The following is a 25,336-nucleotide window of genomic DNA, read 5'->3' on the forward strand; positions in this document are numbered from 1 at the left end:
GCAAACAGCTAGGTTTGAATTCTGCCTTCTGCCTACTACCAGCTGTAAGATGCCTCAGACACCTCTGCAAAGGGTTAATGCTAAGCCTCACAGGATTTGGGAAGGATCACAGATACGCCATGTAAATGGAAGGTAGCAGAGATCCATAAATGTTACTCTCTCCACCCAACAAAGATGGGAGCTTCCGGTGGCAGGGGACGCCAAACTGCATGGCATGCCTTTTAAGGAGTTGTGATCCGGCCTCCCCAAGATGCAACCAGGTCTGTGGAGGCTCACACATGCACACGTGCTGTCTCCTTCACTGGGTTTTAATTACTTCTCACATCAACACTGGGGGTGAGGGGAGCAAGAACCTTAGGGGTGGAGCCCGGGAATCTGGATTTTCAACAAGCTCTACAGCGGACTCTGATATGCGGCCAGTTTCAGGACTCATGTGACATCGCACTGGATGTAGGGAAGCTCCTGTGACTCCTTCCCATGACCCTGACCTTATTTCTCCCGGGACCTGTGTCCTGGGAAAGAAGGAAAGTGTTTTCCCTAAGCAGAGTGAGGAAGAGACCCGAGGAGGTGCAGATGAGGGAGCTGCAAGTCCATGTGGCCACCCTGGCAAGGTGAGGGCTCCAGGTAAGTGCAGGGCCATGTCCCACAGGTGAAATGGACAGGCCCGTCAGAGGCAAAGAGCTCGCTGAGAAACAGTGACCAGAACTCCTGGCCCCATGTGGGTTCCAGCCCGGCTCTGTGCCCTGCTCCCCCTCCAGGCCCGCTGTGCCTACCTGTGCGTCACCGACAGCCCGATATCCCTCCGTACCATCTGTGGGGATCCATGTGAGAGATCTGCAGGGAAAGAGGCCGGATGGGCAGGCTGAGGAACTCCGCAGGCGACAGCTCGTGCCCATGACTTCCTAGTTCAGAGAACACAGGCTAGAGGGGTGCGCAATGGTTTATTATATAAGCATCTCCCTGATCTATGTCCATCAACACAGGAGCAGGCCAGGCTAGCCCAGTGGCATGGTGTGGTTCCCCTCGCCTCGCTTGGTCCTCTAGCTTGCTCCTGGCCTCTGAGGATGGCTCAGTCAGCTGCCCCTGTGATGTTTCCAGATGAGGAGGAAGGCAGGCTGGAGAGGCAGAAGGCAAAGCCAGAGTGAGGGCAGAAGCTTCTACACAGCCCAACCTCTTGCAACCTCTCACCGACACACCACAGGCCGCCAGTGTGCAGGGGCTCAATTCTGGGTATTTCCTGGTAAATGGCTGAAGCTGTTTACCTCAGGTGGAGGGCCGAGGCTAGCCAGCCCATCCAGGGCCTTTCCAGGCAGAAGCCCCTGGAGGATATTCCTCTGGGAGAAGCCACTGCCAGACATGGGCAGATAGAACGAGGACAAGGTGAAGCTTTACCACATTCTCGAGTGGGCCAGCCCCACCCAGGTACAAGCCTGAGCCTCTGGGGACTTCTTGGGCACCCTCCTTCTCTGCTGAGATAAGGGCCATACGCTTTGGGATGCCCCTGCTGCTGGCCTTCCGGAGGACGTTCCCTCTCCCAGCCTGGGATTCCCCGTAAGAACAGGCATCCCTAGTGCAGTAGACAAGCTGCTGGAAGCACTCTCTCCACCCACCGGCAGCCCGCACATTCAACTCACGCCCCCATACTCAGCGCCATTGCCTCCCAGAGCCAGCCCATGGGTGGGCTTCGGGGGTCCGGGTACCCTCTGGACTGGTTCAGTAGAATGTTGTAGACTTTTCTCTGGAAAGATCTAAGACTTTCATCCAATCATCAAGGTGACCTGTGACCCAGAAAGGTCAGGAACACAGTGCTCGAGTGTGGCCATCTCATGTCCTCTGAGTCAGAAGGTCCCCCGAGGGTGGCCACTGCCCCCCTCAATCCCAAATGCTGGTCTAGCACAAAGCTGGACTCATGAAGTGCTGGTTCACTTGAGGCCAAGCACCACATAACCAACCTCCATGAGAAGGATGTGCTGGAGGTACTGAGTCCTCCCACATCAAGGAGAGGGGGATAGGAACAATCTATCTCACCTGCAGCTCTCCCTGGCACATCTGCCATGAGGTTGACTTGTCCCAACTTCCTCCTGGGGCTCACCCCACCCATCAGCAGCCAAGGCCACCAAAACACATGGGCATGACTGGGTGCAGTGGCTCACACCTGTAATCCCAGCACTTTGGGAGGCTGAGGCAGGAAGATCACCTGAGGTCAGGAGTTTGAGACCAGCCTGGCTAACATGGTGAAACCCCATCTCTATTAAAAATACAAAAATTAGCCAGGTGTGGTGGCAGGCACCTTTAATCCTGGCTACTCGGGAGGCTGAGGCAGAATTGCTTGAACCCGGGAGGCAGAGGCTGCAGTGAGCTGAGATTGCACTACTGCACTTCAGCCTGGGTGATAGAGCGAGATTTCGTCTCAAAAGAAAAAATAATTAAAAAAACACATGGGGCCAAAGGTGCCAGCTACCAGCCTAGGAGAAATAGACTATGTTGGAACTTCAATCAATTAGCCCCAAAAGCCACCTTATGATCTGCACCAACTTCTGTGGGCATGGGCAGTGAGGTGGTGTATGTGCCAAGCACCGCCTCCATCTGATCTGCATGGAGACACTGGCCCTGAAGGCCTAACAATCTCACTGCTCCAGTCCCCGTGTTACCATAGCAATTGGAGGATGACAGGGCTGGGGCTGTCCTAGAGATGGGGGTGTTGAATGTTCCTCCAAGGTTCTGTGAAGGGCCCTGGGAGTTTCTGCCTGGGCACTAAGGGAGGGAAGTGTAGCTCCTCTCCATGCTCCCCCTGTGCCTCCCTGGGGTTCCTACAGCCAGCTCCACTTCAGCATAGTCCCTGCCTGCTGTATCCCTCCTCATCCCCAAGACCCCGCCCACAGCTACGTGACTCTCCTTAGCCAGCTCGGGATAGTACAAAAATAAACTCCTATTTTGCTCAGGCAAAAACCAGACATCTCTGCATTTCCAGACAATTAAAAGCAGACTCCAGAGGCACAGCTGTCTCCCTCCGCTCTGACTCATGAGAGAGGCCCCACAGCATAGCCACATGCAGGAACGTGCTCCCAACCTGGAGGTGGGGGTGGGAAAGGGGGTCAAGGGTTGCCCAGGTGTCCTCTCCTCCCAAAGGGGCTTCTGCATCTCCCATCTTTTGGGGCCTCATTCAGAGCTGCGCTACATTTCTGCCTCCAGGAATGTCCTTTTCCTGAAGAGTGGGGTCCCAGGACATCAGGCGAGGTTCTGGAGATGGCTAAAGTCTAGCGAAATAAGGCAGATGGCACCGCCTTCCCAGGGGTGCTGCTTTACCGTGGCAGCCCAGCAGGCCAGAGTCCCTGCTGGAGAGTCTCGGTGGGGAAGGGCAAGGTGGAGACAGGGCTCTTCATGGGGCTGCCTGTGGGCTGAGATGTGCTCAAGGTCTCTGCTTCTCAGAGAGCAGCCACCAGCTGGGCTGAAGCCAGCCAGTCACTTTAAGGCCACCTGTCAGGGCTATTTCCTGAGGCGGTCACCAGCACCTCTGCTTCTGGACTATGGAGAGGCTGAACGGGCTAAGAGGGGGGTCAAAGAGGTCCACCCCCGATGGGGACAGCAACGCACACACGACTCCCAGGTGGTAGAGGGGATGGAAATGAATCTCTCTTACCAAACCTGGAGGAGACAAAAAGCAGAGAGGGGGATTACATCACCATGCTGGCTCGGCGTGTTCCTAGAACACTACCCTTGGGCGGGAGCAGGCAAGGGGCTGGGACGTAGGACTCTGAGGCCGGCTTGAGGCCAGACTGGCTGATTGACTCTGGGAACCCCTGCAATCTCTGTGGGGACATTTCCTCAATGGAAAGGACTAGAAGGGCATTCCCCAGGCCTCCCCAGGGGACATCTAAACTCAGTGCTGTGCACTTTAATACATTAGCTTACGTAAGCCTCGCCAGCAACCAAGCATGGTAATTAGAGTTCAGCCCATTTCACAGTCAAGAAAACTGAGCCTCAGGAGGCTCAGTAGGTCACATGGCTCACAGTGGGAGAGCCTGGCCCAGAGCCAGGCAAGAAAAGGGGTCAGTCAGCTGGAGAGACCAGGCCTGGTGGCTCATGCCTGTAATCCCAGCACTTTGAGAGGCTGACACGAGTGGATCACCTAGGTCAGGAATTCAAGACCAGCCTGGCCAAGGTGATGAAACCTTGTGTCTATTAAAAATACAAAAATTAGCCAGGTGTGGTGGCACATGCCTGTAATCCCAGCTACTCGGGAGGCTGAGGCAGGAGAATCGCTTGAATCCAGGAGGTGGAGGTTGCAGTGAGCCGAGATTGCGCCACTGCACTCCAGCCTGGGCAGCAGAGCAAGACTCCGTCTCAGAAAAAGAAAAAATAACTGTCAGTTGGCAAGGGTGTGGCTGGACAGGAGGGCAGAGATAACAGCTGTGCAGAGCAGAGGTAGCCCCTGAAAGGAGAGTCAGGCAGGGACACACCCTGAGCCTCCCCAGGGGGCCGCCACTGCCCCCGAGAACACATGGAGCTGGAGGAAGCAGAGCACTCAGGGGTCACCAGAACAGTGAGGTGGCCTGAGCGTCACAGTGCTGGTTCTGGTAGCTCTGCAGGGACTGGACTCAGAATCCCAGGGTCTGAGGCTCAGTCACTGGCTGGAGTTTGAGGCTAGTTGTGTCATCTGCCTGAAGCTGTGTCCCTGCCACCTTCTAGCATGGGAATGAGACCACAGCTTTCCTAATGCTCTTCTTGGGAGAAGACAGAAACAGAGGGACTGGGTTGAGCCCACTGTGAGGCCTCCTCTGACTGACCCATGTTCGTGTGGCCATCATCACTGCATTCTACAGCCCCTTCTGGGTGGGACCCAGGCCCCAGCAGGACAACCCGAGTGGGAGCAGCAGGGTCGGTGACACCTGGATCTCTCCTGCTTGGGCAGCATACTCAAACCCATCGGAGCTGTCCAGGCTCCATCCCATAAAGGACCCTAACAGCATGCACTGGGAGAGGGGATCAGGCCCGTTCCAAATATGACTCCAAGGCCCAAGATACACCAGGGCCCAAGGAACCCCCTAGAAAAAGGGTGCCCTTATTGCTTCTCGGCCTTTTGGCTAAGATCAAGTGTAGGAAAGGGGTGCCCATGCCGAGGAGAGAAACCAGGTGCCCCAATCCTCAGGGGTACAAGAAGGTAAGAGGCACCCAAGGAAAACACTCCCTTTCTTTCTGTGCTGCCAAGGGTATACTGACAAGGGCAATCTTTGTAACAAAAAACACAATGATCTAACGCCCATCAAGAAGGGACAAGATAAACTATACAACGAAATAATATGAACAAGTCAAACAAATGGGGTTTAATTAATTATAGACACACACAAAACTGCTAGCCTGCTTGGCTCCTGAAAGGGGAACCCTGTGACTGAATAAAAATGGTGGGGTAGAGTTTTCACCACGTACCCTGAGAAGCCACAGAGCTGCTGCGCTTTGGACCGTGTGACTGTCTCACTTGTTCAAAATATATAGATAGAAAAATTTTTAAGTCAAAAACTAAACAAAAGAGTAAAACATTCCAAGATGTACTGACATAATGTTCTCAGAGATACCAAGGGAAGTTGAAAACACAAGTCATGGGACAGAGTAGATGGTATGGTATCTGACAGTCACTAGTGGTTTCCGCCAAATATTCCAGTTCTCCCCTCCTGGGCGTGTGGGCAAAGAGCACTGTTTCATTCTCCTGTTCAGGTTGGGCCAGGAATGGTGAGTGGAACTTCCAAGAAGGAGTACTCAACTGCCAGGGCATGACATCTGGAACTCACTTCTCCCTCTGCCACCGTGGCCAGCAATGTTCAGACAGTCTGGGCCCGGAAGGAGGCTGAACCATGATGGACAAGATGGACAAGGCGGCATGAGCAAGAAACAAATCTTTGTTCCTTTAAGACCTGGTGATTTGGGCATATCTGTTATTTCCGTGTAACCTGGCCTACCCTGACCCATATGTGGCATCACGTCATGTGCACGTACGTGTACATACAAAACCAAATCTAGAAGGATTCAGCCCACACCACTAAAGTAGTCTGAGGAATGGACTGAAAGATGGGGGCACCTTTTACTTTTGACTTCACACACTTCTATAGGGGTTGATTTTATTGGTCCTTCCATGTATCTTTATAATTAGAACACCACAGAGGGCACTTTTGGTAGCTGCCCAGAAGGAGCACTCACCTCATCGAGGAGACGTCATCAATGCGGTTCCCCAGCTGAGACTCATGGGACTTGCTCCGGGTGAGTGTGGGGAAGCTGGGCAGCAGCTGGAAGACCTTGCGGCTGGGTGGGGGGGGCGTCCGTGGTGGCTTCAGCTTGGTGTGCCGTCGCAGCTGGGGTGTGGTGGGCGGGGTGATGAAGCTGTGCAGGGCACGGGGGGTCAGCCGGCCGCTGGCGTGCAGGGGAATACAGGTGTCTGAGAGGCCCTCACTGAAGCTGGGGGTGGGGGAGTCTGAGGCGGGCAGAGCTGACACGGAAATGGAGCGTGGGCCCTGGGCGCTGTTGCCTGCTCTGCCCAGCTGGGAGCTCCCTGGGGGCCAGGGCAGGCTGGCTGCTGAGAGGGTGTCCGTGGAAGGCCCTGAGCCACTTTCCCGCCGCGCATCCAACGAACTCCAACTGGAGTCCTCCTTGTGCTCCCCTCCTGTGGACCAAGACGTGGAGTCACAGATGGTCAGGGCTGGAAGGCATTCACAGGGGAGATGGCTAGGGGCCAGAAATGTTCAACACCTGGTGTGAGGCTGCACTGTTTCTTAAGGGAAGGCTTCAACTACCAACCTTTACCTGGTTTATAAAGGCCGCTCACTCATGCGCACACATTATCTAGCCAACCATGAGGCCCTCGGCGCAGATACTAGCACAGGTTGAGCATCCCTAATCTGAAAATCCAAAATCCAAAATGCTCCAAAACTTGGGAATTTCTGAGCACCGACATGACACTCACAGGAAATGCTCATGGGAGCACTCTGGATTTGGGGATGGGGAATGCTGAACAGGTAGGCATACTGCAAATGCTCCAAAATCTAAAAAAAACCCAGACTCTAAAACACTCCTTGTTCTAAGCATTTCAAATAGGGGATACTCAACCTGTATCTCTATTTTACAGAGGAGGAAGCACAGCCCAGAGAGGAACTGGCTCGTGCAGGGCTCTTATGGGCAGGTCTTGGGGGAGCAATCCAGGAAACCCACCCCAAAAGTGGGTGACCTCAGAAACTGAAGGGGTGACCAATCTTTAAGAGTCAGGAAAGGGAAGCTGGGTGTGTGAAGGAAGGAAAAACTCCACTTTAAGAAAATTCAGACATTGGGACGAGGGGCTATTCTGAGCATCCAACAGCAAAGTGCTCTGGGGCTTGTGAAAAAAGATCCAGGAAGAAAGGGATCAACAGCCACTTCCTTCTACACCAGCCTTCGAGTGACTGTGGGCTGCCCCTACCATGATCCTGTGCCTGAGGCCCCCGAGGCTTGTGTGGCTCTGTAGTGTTTGAGCTCCAGCCATTCAAGCACATGCTGGATGCTGGGTGGAAAGGCCTAAAAAGACCCATCCTTGTGCTGGTAGAGTCGAATGGGCATGACAGGCACATAACACACTATGTATGCTCTGTGCCAGGACAGGGGGCTCTGCAGAAGAGCAGACCCTAAATCAGCTGTGGGGGTGGAGGGAGTGTGCCAGGGAAGGTTTCCCAGAGGAGGTGGCACCTGGGAGCCACCTATGAAGCTAGCTCCACATGAGCCAGCTATGGAAGAAGGTGGAGAAGGAGCACCAGGCAGAGGGAACAGCATAATGGGAAGGTAAGGGCATACGGCACCTTCTGGTCACTACGAAGAGTTCTGTGTGCTGTCAGAGGTAAGGACAAGCTGGGGAGAGGCAAGGGATGAAGTTGGGGGGGTCAGCCCAGTGGGGCCAGATCCGGAAGGGCCTTGAATGTCTTGCTAAGAACTTTAAATCTCATATTGAATTGTAATCCCAATGTTGGAGGTGGGGGCTGGTGGGAGGTGACTGGATCATGGGCGTGGTTTCTCATGACTGTTTTGGCACCATCCTCTTGGTGCTGTTCTCGTGAGAGTGAGTTTAAAAGTGTGTGGCACCTCCCTGCCCCCTCTCGCTCTTGCTTTTGCTCCTGCTCCTACACTGTGGGACGCCTCACTCCCCCTTGCCTTCCGCTATGCCTGGAAGCTTCCCGATGCCTCTCCAGAACCAGAAGTTGCTATGCTTCCTGGAGAGCCTGCAGAACCATGAGCCAAGTAAACCTCTTTTTAAAATAAATTATCCAGTCCTGCAGATCACCAGGTCAGGGTTCGAGACCAACCTGGCCAACATGGCAAAACCCTGTCTCTACTAAAAATACAAAAATTAACCAGGTGTGGTGGTGCATACTGGTAGTCCCAGCTACTTGGGAGGCTGAGGCACAAGAATCGCTTGAACCCAGGAGGCAGAGGTTGCAGTGAGCCAAGATCGCGCCACTGTACTCCTGGCCGTCTCATAAATAAATAAATAACCAATCCAGTTTCAGGTATTTCTTTACAGCCTGTGAGAAGGGACTGATGCACCTGTGTTGCACAAGCCCTGCCTCCCTCCTCCCTCCCGCAATATCTATTCTTCTCCCCAGTGTACAGTGGAGGTCACTGAGACTCAGGGAGGCCACAGACACTGCCCAAGGCCAGAGAGCTAAGAAAGTGGTGGGATGGGAATTGAAAACATCGATCTCAGCACCGTGCTCCCCACCTTGCCCCCGACAATGCTACTGATTCTGAATAACCTAGAGCGGAACAGCTGTGGGAGGTAACAAGCTCCAGCAGAGGTGGTCAAGCCACTTCTCAAGAATAGGGGGGATGAATTAGCCTTCCCAATTCATAAGGTTCTTTGCACATCCCATCCCCTCTTCAAACACCCTTCCTCCCACCTGACTGCAGTGACTTTCTATTCAGGAACCAACTGGACAGGAGCTGCTCAGTCCCTGTGCTCCCATACCGCTTGCTCCTTACGAGCCACAGCCATGACTGACACTGTAGCTCATAGACTGGCCTACTGGAGGCACCAAACAGGTTTCTTGTTGAGCAGATGAAAGGATGAATTTCATGAATCTATGAGTAAGCTTGCTACCAAAAGGAGCAAGCCTGCCACCAAAGGAAACAAGCCCCAAAGTTGCAAGTTGCCTATTTAATCACCACTGCTCTAGGCCCACTTGAGGATGGCCAGTGGGTCTTGATGTGTGCACCGACATCAGCTGATTGGCAGTGGCTGCTTGAGAATGACACTAGAGTCACACAGAAACATCTGTGGGTTAGTGATATCTGCCTCGGGTGAAGGACTGGGAGGATCAGCAGGAATGTTCATCTCCTATTCACCAGCACAGACAACCATCCTTCACTCACTTTTTTTTTTTTTTTTTTTTTTTTTTGGTGAGACAGGGTCTGGCTCTGTTACCAAGGCTGGAGTGCAGTGGTATGATCTTGGCTCACTGCAACCCCTATCTCCCAGGCTCAAGCCATGCTCCCACCTCAGCTTCCTGAGTAGCTGGGATTACAGGCACGCACAACCACTCTTAGCTAATTTTTGTATTTTTTGTAGAGACAGGGTTTTGCCTGTTGCCCAGGGTGGTCTTGAACTCCTGAACTCAAGCAGTCAGCCTGCCTCAGCCTCCCAAATGCTGGGATTACAGGCCTGGGCCACCATGCCCAGCTGTTCACTCACCTTTCTTTAGACCAGAGATTGCAAAGGAAATGACTTCAACACTTTCTATCACCTCATAGGCCTCACACTGAAAAGAAGATCTAATACATGCCAGGCTCTGATCTAAGGACTTTACGTTAACTCATTTCCTTTTCACAACAACCCTCAGAGAGGTGTCATTATCACTGCCATTTTACAGATGAGGAAACTGAGGCAGAGTGAGGTGAAGTAACTCACCAAGGTCCCACAGGTTCTAAGTGGCAGAGCAGAGTGCTGGGCCCAGGCAGGGCCCAGGCGGTCTCATTCCATAGCCCACCCATACTCTGACTAGACTGCTCTCACCAAGCCCCATGAGGATGCAATGAAGATGCTGTGATGCACAATCTAATGGGATCACTGGTACCCAGCGGATCCCAGCAGATGCCCGTGAAGTGCAGCCAGCACTGGGCAGACGAAAGGCCTGTGTCCTGGACTGTGATGGGGCTAGGACTCTGCTGGGGATGCAGAGGCACCACAAGCTGAGACTAAATGAGAGGGAAGAAACCCAGAAAATGCTTCTTCTTCAGGGGCCTCCTCTAAGGCCTGCTGGAAAAAGCACCCTCTGAACAAGAAACCTGAGTTCAAAGCCCAGCTCTGCTCCATGCCAGGTGTGGGGCCCCAGATGACTCATCCAACGCCTCCAGTGGTCAGAGAGGCCTCAGCTACAAAGCGAGCTCAACACTACCTCTTACAACGGTGTGGCCACAATATGTGTGTCACACGCCTGGCACACAGTAGGTGCATAAATTAGTGATCTCCCTCTCTTGGCATCTAGGACAGGTGGACAACAGCCTGCATGACACAAATAGGTCACTACCACTTAAAAGCTGACTCTTCCACAATTCTTTAAAATCCAGGCATAAGGAAGAAGCAAAGAAGGGCTGACAAATTACCCCAAAGATCTCAGCTTGGGTGGCAAGCATGGGGACAAACCAATCGCCATCAGGGCCCAAGGTTCAAATTCTGGCTCAGCCACCAACTGCTGTGTGCCCTTACCCAAGCCTTTTCCCTCTCTGAGCTCAGTCTCCTGTAATATGTGAGAACAAGAACACCAGCCACACCTCTGTTGTGTTTATTTTCAGCATCTGCTGGGAGACCTGGCAGGTCAAGATTTTCTGAATTGAGTGCAACTTTCTACACTGTGCCGTGTTCAGAGGACTTGATACAATGAGGGCAGAGAGGAAATTAAGCCCGATCCTCTCTGGGAAGAAAAAACCAGGCAGAATATAAACCTCGGTGCCTTCCTTAAGCCTCAGGCAGACGGAGATAAGACAGGGGCCTCAGATAATTAAAAACCAGGCCTGATTCCATTCATGAGGCTTATTTTAATGCCTCATCTATGTGGTAGTGGGACCATTAAGTCAGGCATTTGAAGCTGTTTCCGAGGCAAGATTTAGAAAGCCTGTGAATAATTCCCAAGGACCTCGTGGCAAGGCCAGGATTACACACTTTGCCTGGGACAGCCACGTACACACTCCCAGCTAAAGAGCCATAGAGTTTCCCTAATCACCCTTGGCTCAGGCCCACATCAGCGTGTGCCCTCTGAGCACAGAACCCAGCCAGCAATGGGGACAGGAGAAGGCGGGGACAGGGCTGGGGGCTGGAATGTGGGAAGCTAGCAGAGGGTACACAGAGCCCTCAACAGAGAGGAAACCATGCCAGGCCAGCCCAGCCCAGCAGACAGGCCTGGGATTTCTAACCATGGCTGAAACCCCTCAGATTCGGCCTGGCCAGACCCACCAGGATCCAGAGCCCTGAGGATCCTGGGAGAGCTTCTCAGGAGGCTGTGAACATCCAACCCTGGCCTTTCCAGGCTGCCCCAGAAACCCTGGGCCACGCCTGCCCCGCTCCATCACCCACCATAGTGAAGGCCACAGCCCCAAGGGCACCAGGCCAGGCAAGGGAGAGGGTGGCAGGCCCCACGTACCCAGGCCTGTCACCTTCCGCAGGCAGGTGAGGGCATACTGCAGACGGCCACACTCATCCCCGCTGGCCCCGCAGCGCCGCAGCGTCTCCTTCACCTTGGCCTCGTTCATCTCCAGCAGGGCATCCAGCGTGAGGTCTCGGGGGATCTCCTGAGGGGACAAAGGGACAGGCAGAGAGGCCGTGAGCAGTCGGCTGAGCCGGGAGCCCCTCAGCCTCAGGCTGGCCTCCTGCTGAGTGGCAGGGGCCAGCTGCTGGCTGGGCCGGCCTCTGACCAGAGCCACCACGTGCTTGGGGACACAGGCAGAGCTCCCTGGCCCCCACCCTCCAGGCTCCCAGAGACAGCAGCTGAAGCAGACTCGGTGGGGGGTGAGGGGAGGAAGTAAGGACCAGAAAGGTTTGGACGAGGGCATGCTGCCCAGCTTGTTTCTTCTTACTCCTCTCCACAGAAAAAAAACAGCGAGTCATAACAACTTTTTAGAATGACAAGTACTTCAGACAAAGATGGCCCTTCACAATTTTGTTGTATCTGAATCAGATAAGAGAGATTTCAAATCAAACTGGCTCAAGAAAGGAAGGATTAAAAAAAAAAACAAAAAACAACCTCACCAAACACTGCAGAGGCACTTACTGCCTCACCTGATTTCTGTCAAAACTTTTCACTGGGCCCACCTGACAGCTGAAGAAAGAGGCTCAGAGAGATTATGTCACCTGCACGAGGTCACTAGGCCATACGGTGAAGAAAGTGGCAGGCAGAATTTTAAGGTGGTCCTGTGACCTTCGTCCCCTGGTGTTGCTCCTGATCTTGTTACATTATAGCAGTCTCCCTCTTATCTGCAGTTTCAGTTACCAGCAGCCAACCATAGCCTAAAACTATTAAATGGAAAATGCCAGAAACATTCCAGAAATAAACAATTTATAGTTTTAAACTATGCACCATTCTGAGTAATGTGATGAAATCTTGCGCCATCCAGCTCCATCCCACCGGAGACGTGAATTGTCCCTTTGTCCAGCGTCTCCACACTGTCTCCACTCCCGGCCTGTTTGTCACTTAGTAGCTATCTTGGTTATCAGATCAACTGCCACGACCTCTCCCCACGTAGGCACTTTATCATCTCACAGCATCACAAGATGAGGGGTGAGAACAGTACAGTAAGATATTTTGAGAGAGAGAAGAGAGACCACATTCCTGTAACTTTCATTATAGTGTATTGTTATAATTGCTCTATTTTGTTATTGTTGATTATTAATCTCTTACTGTGCCCAACTTACTAACTTTATCAGAGGTAAGTATGTATAGGAAAAAACACAGTATATATCATATATATATATATATATTCAGTACTATCCATGGTTTCAGGCATCCACTGAGGGTCCTGGAACATATCCCCTACAAAAAAGGGGGGATTACTATATACAGCAAAAGGGAAATTATCCAAGTAGGCTTCATCCAATCACAAGAGCCCTTTAAAAGCAAACGGTTCTCTTGAGCTGGTAACAGAGAAGTCAGAGACCTGAAGCGTGAAAAGCAGACTTTGAAGGAGGAGGGGAATGGGGGTGGCCTCTGGGAAAAAAAGTAGCCCCTGGCTGACAGCCATTGAGGGAATGAGGACCTCAGACCTCCAGCCACAAGGAAATGGATTCTGCCAATAACTTGAATGAACGTGAAGTGGATTCTTCTCCAGAACTTCCAGGTAAGAGGAAGGCCTGGCCTACACCTTGACCTCAGCCTTGTGAGATCCCAAGTAGGGATATAAGCAGAGCCTGCGTGGATTCCTCCACCTAGAGAACCATGAGCTGATAAGCGGGTGGTGTGTTAAGCTGCTAAATTTGTTATGAAGCAATGGAAAATACAAAGAATGAATGTTAGAATCAAGGCTCAGTGGACTTCAAAACTTGTGCCCTTTCCTCTCATCAGGGAGGGAGGAAACCTCTCCAGCTCTGACTACTTTGAGCCACATGACACTGTCAGAGGCACTGGAACCAGAGCCATTCCATCTTGAATAGGGGCTGGGTAAAATGAGGGTGAGACCTGCTGTGCTGCATCCCCAGGAAGTCAGGCATTCTTAATCATAGGGTGAGACAGAAGGTCACAAGATACAGGTCACAAAGACCCCATGATAAAACAGGATGAGCTAAAGAAGCCAGCCAAAACCCACCAAAACCAAGATGGTGTCCCAAGTGACCTCTGGTCTTCCTCACTGCTCATTATATGCTAATTATAATGCATTAGCATGCTAAAAGACACTCCCACCAGCGCCATGACAGTCTACAAATTCCATGGCAATGCCCAGAAGTTACCCTATATGGTCTAAAAAGGGGGAGGGGCCCTCAGTTCCAGGAATTGCCTGCCCCTTTCCCAGAAAATTCACAAATAATCTACCCCAGTTTAGCATACGGTCAAGAAATAACTATGAAAATAGCTAACTAGCAGCCCTCAGGGCTGCTCTGCCTACGGGGTTGCCATTCTTTTGTTTCTCCACTTCTTTAATAAACTTGCCTTCATTTTATTCTGTGGACTCACCCAGGATTCTTTTTTGTGCAAGACTCAAGAACCTTCTTTTGGGATTCAGAATGGGACCCCTATATCCAGCAACAATACCAAACCTGGGACAAATATAAAAAACCAATGGGACATGCCTCTGGTCTCAAGTGGCCTACAGCCCAGTGGGAGGAGTGACAGACATTTAAACAGGTAACTACAATGCAGTAAGATGCGCACTAGAGCAGAGAGAGTTCAAAGAGCTATGGGACAGATCAGACTTTTTTTTGTCTTTAACCCTTTCTATATTTTCCAGATTTTCTATAACAGAGAAGGCCAGACATTCCACATCAAATGACTGCTATAAAGCTCACAGTTCTTGAGAATCTAAGCCAATCCTGATTTTTAGCAAGTTGTGTCTAATTTTACTTTTAAGGACTAATTTCATTGTCATTCCATTTACATGCTGTAATTCCTTGCCTCAAGCGTCAAAACTAACCCTAATGAAGATACTGGCTGAGTCCTGAAGGTATGAGGCCCAACCCATACCCCTCACTCCCATAGCAAGGCTGGAGCTAGATGCCTGCCTTTCTGTATTTGTTTGTTTTTTACTGTACCCGCTGACGGCAGATGCTTTTGTAGCTTTTCAGTATATTCTTCAATCTTCAGGGCTGTAGGCAAGAATCACATCACCACTTAGAAGGATTCACACCAAAATAAAGCCAGACACATAACTGTACAAAGAAGCTCATCACTGGTTGGCCAAAACCCTGGTTGCCTTCCAGAAGATAAAACTAAAGTGTCACAGGAAACCACTGATGAGAACGGCACCAGCAGGGGAGGCAGATTAGACAAATGGTGCCATGCAGAAGCTTCTATTCAATCAACATGTCTTGCTTTCTTTCCCTTAGCCTGTCTTCCACTGAAATGAGGTTTGGATATCTTTGCCCTCATTTGACTGTTAAGAGCACCTTGGCGATACCGTCAGGGTAAGCGCAAGAGCAACCTTCACCTTATCTGAACAAAGCAATCCTCTACTTGTCCGGAAGGGTGTCCTCAGTTTGTCTCTCCACCACATACTCCAAGGCTGTGATGACTCAGCAGTTTGCCCAGATGATTATAGAGATGTTTAATGGGGCTGGGGAGGGAGCCAGGCTGAGGAAACCCAATCTTCAACCTAACTATAATGCAAATAGGGATTCTTTTTCTTTCTTTTTATTCATCTCCTCCTCACCCATACCAAGTTTCAAGTTCTCAAAGTAACTACATTTATTATTACAAACTATTTGCCAGAACAATATGCCTAGGGCTTTGTATACATTATTTTATCTTTAATCAACTCCGCAAGTAGATGGAGTTAACTCCATCTTACTGAGGCTCAGAGACTTCACAGCTTAACAAGTGGCTGGGCAGAATTGAAACCCACGTGCGCACGATTCCAAACCTCCTCCAAATATTCCATGCTGTCCACTTGTTAACCTGGCAAAGCCTTGGGATACAGCAGCTACCTTTCAGGGGAAATTATTTTTTTCAAAGTAAATTAATTTCTACCTACTTTCAGAAAATAGAAGTGAGGTACAGAAACAGCTGGATTGGTTACAGCTCCTTTGCCTTATTTGAACAAGATTCGAACAGTTGGCTACATTTGATTGGCACAAGTGCAGTCTACAGTGTTTTTATACCTCCACTTATTATAGTTCATGATATACAGAAAAACCTTTAGGCTGAACTTAAAATATCTAAGGAGGTAGCTCTAGGCTAAACTTGATTTAACACACTTCTCTGCCTTTTTACTGAACAAGAAACCCAACGGCAGCAATGGCAATGCTAAACAGAAACCCCCCGCTTTCCTCCCTTGGTGTTGGGGAAACGGGCAGGCAATGGAGGGGCACCAGACCTTCTGGTTTTAAAGAAATCTGAATTTTTATTTTTAAATGGCTGGCTTTTACATGGTGATAACTAATTCAAATCTGTGCAAACAAAACAAATTATGTCCGTGAGGAATATGGGGCTTCCAGGCCTAAGCGTGGAGACCCCATGGGAAGAATCTGATGCCTTCCAAGGTTAATCTGATCAGTGAGTGACATCTAAAACTTTATTTCCGTAGGCAAACGGGGAAGGATGCAGGCCCAGTAGCAAGTACTCCAGGGGACCAGGCTTTCTCAGTGAGGGGCCCACCCTGGAAACAAAGTGCCCCACCTCCCAACTCTACAACTGACTCTGAGACCCAATGTTAACTTAATCAAGAAAGGAAAGCTACCAGGAAGGTCGCGTGGCTGTGAAGGCCCCTGCAAGGGGCCCTGATATCTCCCAGTATCATGACTCAACAGTGCCCCAAAGCAACTCAGCACCCCCGAAACCTCACACATGGATGTGACTCGCCCACCCACAGTGACAGGCACAGCCAAGTCTGATTTAGGAAGATGTTTTCAAAGCAGAGTAACTCACAACTTTCCTGGATCATCTCTAAACCAAAAACAAATTAGGGAATCAGTTTTGCCACCTGCTGAAGGTGAACTCGCAGGTGAAGCCACTCTGAAACCTTCTCAGGTCTGAGAGGCTCCAGTGCCCCAGGAGGGCATCCCATCTGCCAGGAGGTGCCCAGAAGATGCTAAGTTGTCTCAAAGCCAAGGGCAAAAGGCCCCTCTCTCTGCCCATACCCCAAAGTTCTGGAGAACCCGGCTGGGAGTCCGTACTGCTTCCAAGGAATTACTGCCCACCCCAGCTTCTGTCTAAAGAACAAAATATGGAACTACAAACCAAAAACGGAAGACATGGATGCCCAGACCATCATAGGAGATGCCCAATCCATCTTGAGAGATGCCCAGTCCCAGCTCCGACAAGTCTCAGGGTTAGCATGGGTGCACACAGGTGGGGATGCAGGAATGAGGAGCAGAGTGACAGCATCAGAGATCATTGGCTCCCTGCCTCTGCCTGTCTCCCTCAAACCAGGAGATATGTTCTCCAGTAGGTGGGATTAAGTTATTCTTTCTGATAATAATTGGAGAGCAGGGCCAGTTGAGTGCTGAGGTCACTCCCAGTCTGTGACAATCCAGTCACGTCATTAGCAGGAGACTGCTGGTCTCCATTCTCTCCAGTGGAGGGTGAGGATGGGTTTGGGCAACATGCTACCCCCTCCCCCAGCAGCTGGCAGAGGCTGGCGTCAAAGGCCATGCTGGGTAAGCCGGCAGCTCAGGGCCAGTTAGGTATCAAATGGTATCCAGGGATTTACCAGCAGCCACGGGGCTGCCTGGGGTCTATACTTAGAAACCTGGGCCTGCTGACACTGAGAGGCGCCACACTCCCTGTGGCCAGTCAGGTGGACCAGGAAAATGCCAGGGGCGGCACCGCTGCTGTACCGGCCACGTATACAAACACATTGCACTTCACGCAAGAACACAGGTGAAAGCTGTGTTGAAGGAAGATCAAGAAGCAAACCCAGGCTCTGTGTTTCTGTTCAGCTTTGCATCCCTAGAACATGCCTCAGGCAGTGCTGCTGGAACACAGGTCCATCTGTGGAACCTGGATCACTGGTGTGCATGGGTGATGAAAGGGATCCGTAACCCCAGACCTTTCCCCAGGAACTGGTCAGACCAGAGAGGCCAAAGGTGGGCTCCTAGAGCCCTGTGGGTGGTGACATAGGACCCTGCACATCCCTCTGAGGCCAGAGCCCAGTGGGGCTGGAAGGAGAGAGAGAGAGAGGAGCAAGTGGAGAAGGTTTCTATGGCAGCCCAGGCTGGGAGCCACATGTCTCAAATTGGCAAGGGAGCACCTGACAGATGTTTCTCCTACCTGCACCCACCACTGGGGCTCATGGAGAGGGAGGAGTGAGACTTGGATAGTAACAGTCAGATATTCTGGGAGGCACAGGAAGGGCTGAGGCAAGAGCCCAGGTCAGGCAGCCTCCAGGGGCTTCCACAGAAATCAGCAGAAAGCCTGGGGATGCTGGCTTTGCTTGTGGCCAGTTCCGGGCCCAGCCTCCTCACTACCCCACCCCTGGGAAGTAAGGCAAACAAAGCCCCCTCCCAGGAGAGTCAGTTAGTTCCTTGAGGGCAAACTCCCCTCTTAACACCATTCCCTAGAGGCCAACACAGTGAAGCAAAGAGCCAGACTGGGTCCCCGCAATGCCCCTGACCTCGGACAAGTCCCCGCCCCTCTTCGGGCTTCGGATTTCCCATTTATAAAATGAGTGGTTCTGCCTAGAACAAATCAATGGCTCTCAATCCGGGTTGTGCCCTGGAATTTTCCAGGGACTTTAAAAATGAATAGCAATGCTTGGGCCCCACTTCAGACCGGCCAAATCAGAATTTCTGGAGGTGCGGACCATGAGGGCAGACAGGCGTTGGGGCCCAAAGTCTGGCTAAAGCAGCCCAGGACAGAACAGGTCTGGGGATGTCCAGACCAGAAGGCAGATGTGGCCACAGCACGGCTGTGCTCAGGAGGCCACATTCCTTCCACTGAACTCGAGCCCAGCCCAAACTCACAGCTGTCCCAGGAGACGTCCTCTCCTGTGCCCAGGTCCCTGCCTCCCTCTCCACAAAGCAAATAGGGGCTCACAGTGGGGAGCTGGGCTTGAACTGGAACCTTCAGGATTGGCTTCTTCTCACGTATGCATTGGTAAGCCTGGGATTGAAAGCTTGTTTAGAAAGAAGGTATGGTGGTGGGTGTGGAGGAATAGAGGTCAAAGGGGAGAAGGAGATGAGAGGGGTTCAAGAAAGGGCAATAAGCATTTATTACACATGTCCTGCGTGCCAGGCACTCTGTCAGATGAACCACAGAGGTCAGCACATGCAATCCTCCTAACAGCCTGAGATGGGAGATAAGGCTGAGAGAGGGTAGGTAACTTGCTCAAGGCCACACAGAACAAGGCCATCTCAACCCACCACCAGTCAGCCCTTGTGTCCACTGCCTTGCATTATGAAGTGAGCCCTTTTTCCCAGGGCAGCGTTTATTTGCCACCACTGGCATCACAGGTCACATATGACTTTCCAGACCCCACACCACTCTATGCCTGGGCCCAGCTAGGGTGAGCTCTGGCAGTGGGGTTTAAAGCAGCTGCAGGAGGCTCCTCCAAGGAGGTCTCTCCATGTTCCCTTTTAATCCCACTTAGCCTCCACTCCAGTCCTTTGGAGGAGGCTGGCACTTTTCAACTCTGCCTGGGACCAGATATCTAGCTTCCAGCTGCACCCGCTGTCACCACAGCCACCACTTTCTCTCCAGGCCAGCCCACCCTCCTGGAAAGCTTGTCCTGTGGCTGCCTCCTTGCTCTCCCTATCAGCGTGGAAAGGCCCCATTCCTCCTTCTATAAATCCAGAGGTATAATACATAGTGTGAGAATAGGCAAACTTTTTCTGAAAGCCACACGGAGTCTCTTCAGCTTTGTGGGCCACATGGTCTCTGTCGAAACTGCTCCACTCTGCTGCTGTGGCACCACCAGAGCCACAGACAACACGTACACAAATGGGTGTGGCTGTGCTCCCATAAAATTTAACTATGGATACTGAAACAAATTTCATGTAACTTTTACAGGTCACGAAATATTCTGTTGTTTTTAATTCCTCCCACCAGTTCAAAATGTAAAAACCATTCTTAGTTCACAAGGCTCTACAAAAAATAGTGCTGGGCTAGATTTGGCCCATGGGCCAGAGTTTGGCAACCCCCAAACACATAGCAATGCTGTTGGGCTCCACCTCCTGGTGGCCCTGGGCCTGGCTCCTCCTCCTTTCCCACCTCCCCACCTAACCCCCAGCACACAGTCAGCAGGACAGGCTTGCGGGCACACCCACATCTTGTCACCTTTCTCTGCATCATCAACACACATTTCTAAAACCAGGCTCCTGTGTGAAAATGGCCGGATGCGTCCTGCATTAGAGAAACACACACAGCTACTCCAGCTTTGGGCACTGGTGTGTCCCCCAGTTACTCCCAAAATGTAGAGAGGAGATGGGAAGGCTTCTACAGAGTGGGTTTCCCTACTCCCAGGATGTTTTATAACATTTTACAAAATGCGTGATTGTAAAATTTTAATTTTTTTTAAAAAAAGAAACAGTATTATCCACAAGATCCCACACTAGAACTTGAGTCAAAATGAATACATTAAATTTTTTAAATGTTTAAAGAACATTCAAAAGGAAAAGTGGGTCAGGATGGAACATGGGAGGGTGAGCCACAGCCAAAAAGCTGCGTTAACCTTGGGTGACACTTGACTTCTAGGGGACTGGCAAATGAGAAAGTCCCGCCCTGCACAAAATAGGGCTATGTGCAGCGGCTAAAGCTGAGGGCCTGGGATCAGAGGCCCTTTCAGGGATGGCAGCTGGCTGAGGATGGGGCTACAGAGGAGGGTAGGGACAGGACGTGCCCCTCAACAGGGACACTATTCCTCTACGGAAGGCAGAGCCCTGACAGCAGGCCTCAGCTGGGACTGTTGCCGGCAAACTGGGATGCGGTAATCCTATGAGGAGGGTGCAGGGTGCTAGGTGTGGCTAGAGATGTAACTCCCCATGGGGGACCCCAGCTCTCCTGGGGGTCAAGGCACTGACAGAACTAAACAGGGGTTCCTGGGTGTGGCCATGTCCCCGGCATCTTTACTGCTCCCCCTCCCCATTCTCCCCTGCTCGGACACACCATTGAAAAAGAGAATGGTCAGACGAGTCCCCTCCTCCTCCACATGCACAGGGCAAAAGCTCGGAATTCAGCCAGTGAGGGCCTTGGTGCCAGAGGGCGTCGAGACTGTCAAATAGGCCTCGGGCACCAGCCTTGGAGTCTGGTGGGTCCCTTGTGGGGCCAGAAGCCAAATCACAGATGCCATCCACCAGAGGGACATGCCCCAGTGTTTAGCACGTGAGGTCTGTCCTTTGGGGTGGTCTGTCCATTCAGATGGGAGATGAGCCAGGCCACAGCAAGTGAGCCCAGAGCTGGAGACAGAAGAACCAGGCTCCTCCGCCTAGGAACAAGAGCTGTTGGGTTTTGGAGCTGCCCCATGGGGGTCCAACTAGGAGACAGGTGTCTCAGGAGCTCCTGCTCCCCTCAGGCAGCCCCTCTGTGGTTTTCCAGAAACCTTGAAAACAACTTCTGCCCCACAGCAGTAACAGGCATCAAAGCTATGGGACCTCAACAGAGACCCTGAGCAGATGGCCGAGGAGAAGCTGGGGAGACCAACGCCACAGCTACCAGGCTCTAGGGGCACGAAAGGGGCCAACGGATCTTCAAGGGGTCAGGAAGAAACCCCTTCTCTGCTGAGATCAAAGGCAGGCTCCAAAGGGAACTTAGGGACAATCTAGTCAGCACTCATTTCACAGAGGAGAAAACCTGCCTGGGTCACCCCAAACAATGGTGCCAGGACCAGGATCCAGGTGTCCAGACACACTTGCCAGTAACCAACGCCAGGATATACCATGCCCCCGGGGAGGGCGCGCCAGTTTCCAGCACGCATTCCCTGCCCAAGTGCAAAGGTTTCATTCCTTCCAGGTTTTCTGCACTAGTCCAAGAAGGGAGCCAAGGTCAAGATGTCCCTGAGGTCTGCCCTGAGAATCACCTCCCTCTGCCTAAGGGACGCCAAGTCACATGAGTGCCTTGTGGGCCCAGAGCCCTGTGCAATCCAGAAGCAATGCGGCTCTGGGCTCGTGGCCTCACCTGAAGCCTAGCCAGGTCCTAGGCCTCAGTGGCTTAGAAGGTGGCAGATGGGCAGAACTCCTCAAGTCCATGTTCTTGCCCACTCCTACCCACTACCACTTTTTTTAAAAAAGAGACGAGGTTTCACTATGTCAGTCTGGCTGGTCTCAAACTCCTGGCTTCAAGCAATCCTCCTGCCTTGGCCTCCCAAAGTGCTGGGATTACAGATGTGAGCCTCACCCCCATTTTGGTGACAATGCACTTTTCTTCTTTTTGAAAGGAAGAAACAGATCCCACGTCACCAGCGACACCCTAACGCCCAGGTCCTGAGACCCACTCAGGGCCATGGCACATGGATTCTTACACAGCTTCTTGACATATTTTCCCTTTTCACAATCAGTCTAATCATAAAAATAACAACTATTGGTATTATCACCACTGTGTAAGTAGCCTAGGCACAACTGCTTGGTAGCTAAGGAACTGAGCTTCATAGAGATTAAGTTACACACCTTAAGACACTGCAAGCCCTGAGTAACAGGGCCTGGATTTGGACCTTGGTCTGTGTGACCCCAAAGTCAGCACTCACAGTCTCTATAACCATCAGCCTCCCTGGCCTGGTCAACCAGAAGCATGGAGAGGTAGAGCTGGATCAGCCTACACAGCTCCATGTTCTTAAGCTCCCTGTAAAAAAGCAGCATGCTCAGAACAAGCGTGTGTCCTACTCAAAAGCAGGAAATGACCAAACACTATTCACTAGAAGGATGGGGAGGATCTATTTCAGGAAGATTCTAACTGATCCCCAGTGACTTTATCACACAGAAGACAGCGAATGAAGTCATGAAACAGAAGCACCTTCTGCCCCAACATGCGATTTCTCCACACGTGTTCTACAGCCAGTTAGCAAAGCAGGGACTCAGAGTCTAGCAAACAGACTCAACTCCAGGGAGCTGTGGAATGGCCTCCTGCGCCCAGACCCCCGTGCCTACCTCATAATCCTCCAGCCCAGGTGGGCTCACGCCTCGGGCTTCTCTTGGCATCCCCAGAGGTGGGGGCCCTGTGCCCCTGGACACCTTGGCTGTCACCCAGCTCCACAGGCGATTCATGACAAGGGGGCCCGAGCCCAGGGTCCCCGGCAGCCCTGGCCCCCAGTGCAGTGTCCCAGGGAAGAAGGAGGCAGGGAGAGGGGTTTCTGTTTTCATGACTGTAGTGAACAGTCACTGCAGCCAAAAATAGTTTGTGCCTGGGAGCTGGGGAGTCAGCACATACTTCCCGGGGCAGGTGCTGGGTGGGACATGTGCAGGCTCCAGCAGGCCCTGCAGCAGGGGCTGGGGACCAGGCACCCAGGATGTCCAGGATGCGAGGCCACCAAGAGGTTTTCCCTGCCTTGCCACCTCCCTCCAAAAGGTAGGACCTGAGTCAATAAGAACACGGTCATCTCCCTCCTTCCAGTGAATCATCTGGGGAACCCCCACCCCCACATGAACTCCAACTGCCCCCAAGCCCCTGCAGCTTCTCGCATGCTTTGGGTGGGTGGTATGGAGACCAACAGGAAGAACCCTATGAACTTCAGCAGATGCCTGGGATGGCTCATGGGACAACCTTCAAAAGGATGTTCGGCTGTCAAAACTCCCAGAGGTCTACACCAGAAACCGTGAACTGGAGTCCATGCAAATGAAAAAAAAAATGTAGAAAACAGTTAAGTGCTGGCTATCAGTGGCTGGCAGGGTTATGTGGGGGTTTTATTTTATTTTTAAACTTTTCTGTATTTTAAAATTTTTCTACAATGGATATTCATAATTAGATTCACAGAATGCTGTTTTAAAATAATAATTAGTGGCCAGCTGTGGTGGCTCACACCTGTAATTCCAACACTTTGGGAGGCTGAGGCAGGCGGACTGCTTGAGTTCAGGAGTTTGAGACCAGCCTGGGCAACATGGCAAAAGCCTGTCTCTACCAAAAATACAAAAAAATTAGCCTGCTGTGGTGGCGTGCGTGTAGTCCCAGCTACTTGGGAGACTAAGGTAGGGGGATTGCTTGAGGCCAAAAGATGGAGGATGCAGTGAGCCAAGATTGTGCCAATGCACTCCAGCCTGGGTGACAGGGTGAGATGCCATCTCAAAACTAAATAAATATAATTTCACGTAGTTTCTCCATCTCTATTTTATACTGAGGATAAAAGCATTGCCTCCTCATACAGTTACTGAGAGGAGTGAATGAGATTCCACATAAAGCTCACAGCTCAGTCCCAGGCACAATGGGAGTGCCTGCTAAAGAATTACAGCATAAATTCATAAATAAACTACAAAGAAAAAGAAAAAGAGAAGCCTAGCAAAGTTGGTTGACTGGAAGGAAATGCATCAAATGGTTTACAGTGTTTCCTTTGAGTAGTAAGATTACAGTGCAAACCATAATAAATGGTAGCTGTTACTGTTTTCTATAATTTCTGTACTTTACACACTTTGAAAATAAACATATATGTAAATTACTGGACATTAAGAAAACACCTAAAAAGCTAACAGCCAATGGTTGTCTCTGAGTAGGGTTTTCTTTGCCTTTCTATTATTTTCTAAAATAAACATTGATTTCATAGTGAGAGAAATAAGAAATGTTATTAAAAACAAAAACTGGAGGGTGGGCTCACCTACTGTAGTCTAGAAACATGATCTCTGCAGACCCTTCCTGCGGAGCTGCAAAGCCTCTGACAAATCATCTCTGAGGGAGGAAAAGTTTCTACACGTCTCTGCCTTCTGTTATCACGGCTGTCTTTCCTCCAAGAACCCATTTCCTGAGCCTACTGTGGGTGGGGGAGGTGGGGGGGGGGTCGTCCATCTTCTTAGCCCAGTGATTGGTTACAGTATGAACATGTGGTCAAAGCCAAGCCAATCAGAGCCTTCTCTGGGATTTTTCAGCTATTTTTCAGCCAAGGGAAACAGCCCTTCATGGACAAGCATGACTACAGTAGAAGGTAGTGAGGCTCAGCTGCCTGTGCTCTTCATACCTGCCATGTGGAGCAAGCCTGTCCCACAGGCACATCCTAATGGCATCACCTGAGCCCCTGCATCCAGACTTCCTTGGATTTGTATTGCCTAAACTGGTAAGTCTCTGTTTTAAGCCAACAGGTATCTGAACTTGCTTTGAAAAAAGTTCTAACTAGGAATAGAAGAATATAACTTCGATTAAGTAAGTACTTACTATGAGCCCTGGTGCCATGTCATTCTTCCATTTGTCCATCTATCCATCCCATCCAGTCAACAAATACCTACTGAAGGCCAGGTGCGGGGGCTCACGCCTATAATCCCAACACTTTGGGAGGCCGAGGCACGCAGATCATCTGAGGTCAGGGGTTCGAGACCAGCCTGGCCAACATGGTGAAACCCTGTCTTTACTAAAAATACAAAAAAATTAGCTGGGTGTGGTGATGGGTATCTGTAATCTCAGCTACTTGGGAGGCTGAGGCAGGAGAATAGCTTGAACCTGGGAGGTGGAGGTAGCAGTGAGCCGAGATCGTGCCATTGCACTCCAGCCTGGGCAACAAGGTGAAATTCCATCTCAAAAAAAAAACCAAAAAAACAAAAAGCTACCGAATACCAACTGTACAAATC

The 25,336-nt window shown here is 51.2% G+C and overlaps 1 protein-coding gene across 4 annotated transcripts in view; it reads right to left on the bottom strand.

Moving 5' to 3' along the window:
• KSR1 (kinase suppressor of ras 1) overlaps positions 1–25,336 on the bottom strand; it is a 169,988-nt gene that overhangs the window by 37,077 nt on the left and 107,575 nt on the right. For 2 of the 4 annotated variants that reach the window (XM_055388698.2, XM_055388699.2), the window contains exons 3-6: positions 11,646–11,793; positions 6,193–6,652; positions 6,007–6,011; positions 774–834 (exon numbers count right to left, since the gene is read on the bottom strand). In XM_055388698.2, coding sequence (XP_055244673.1) covers positions 774–834; positions 6,007–6,011; positions 6,193–6,652; positions 11,646–11,793 — 674 coding nt within the window. Of the gene's footprint in view, positions 1–773; positions 3,542–6,006; positions 6,012–6,192; positions 6,653–11,645; positions 11,794–25,336 lie in introns of those variants that run through there. The other 2 variants (XM_063706580.1, XM_063706579.1) reach the window with 1 other exon arrangement.

The sequence above is a fragment of the Gorilla gorilla genome, chromosome 4, assembly GCF_029281585.2.
Source record: "Gorilla gorilla gorilla isolate KB3781 chromosome 4, NHGRI_mGorGor1-v2.1_pri, whole genome shotgun sequence".
In the NCBI taxonomy this organism is placed as follows: domain Eukaryota; kingdom Metazoa; phylum Chordata; class Mammalia; order Primates; family Hominidae; genus Gorilla; species Gorilla gorilla.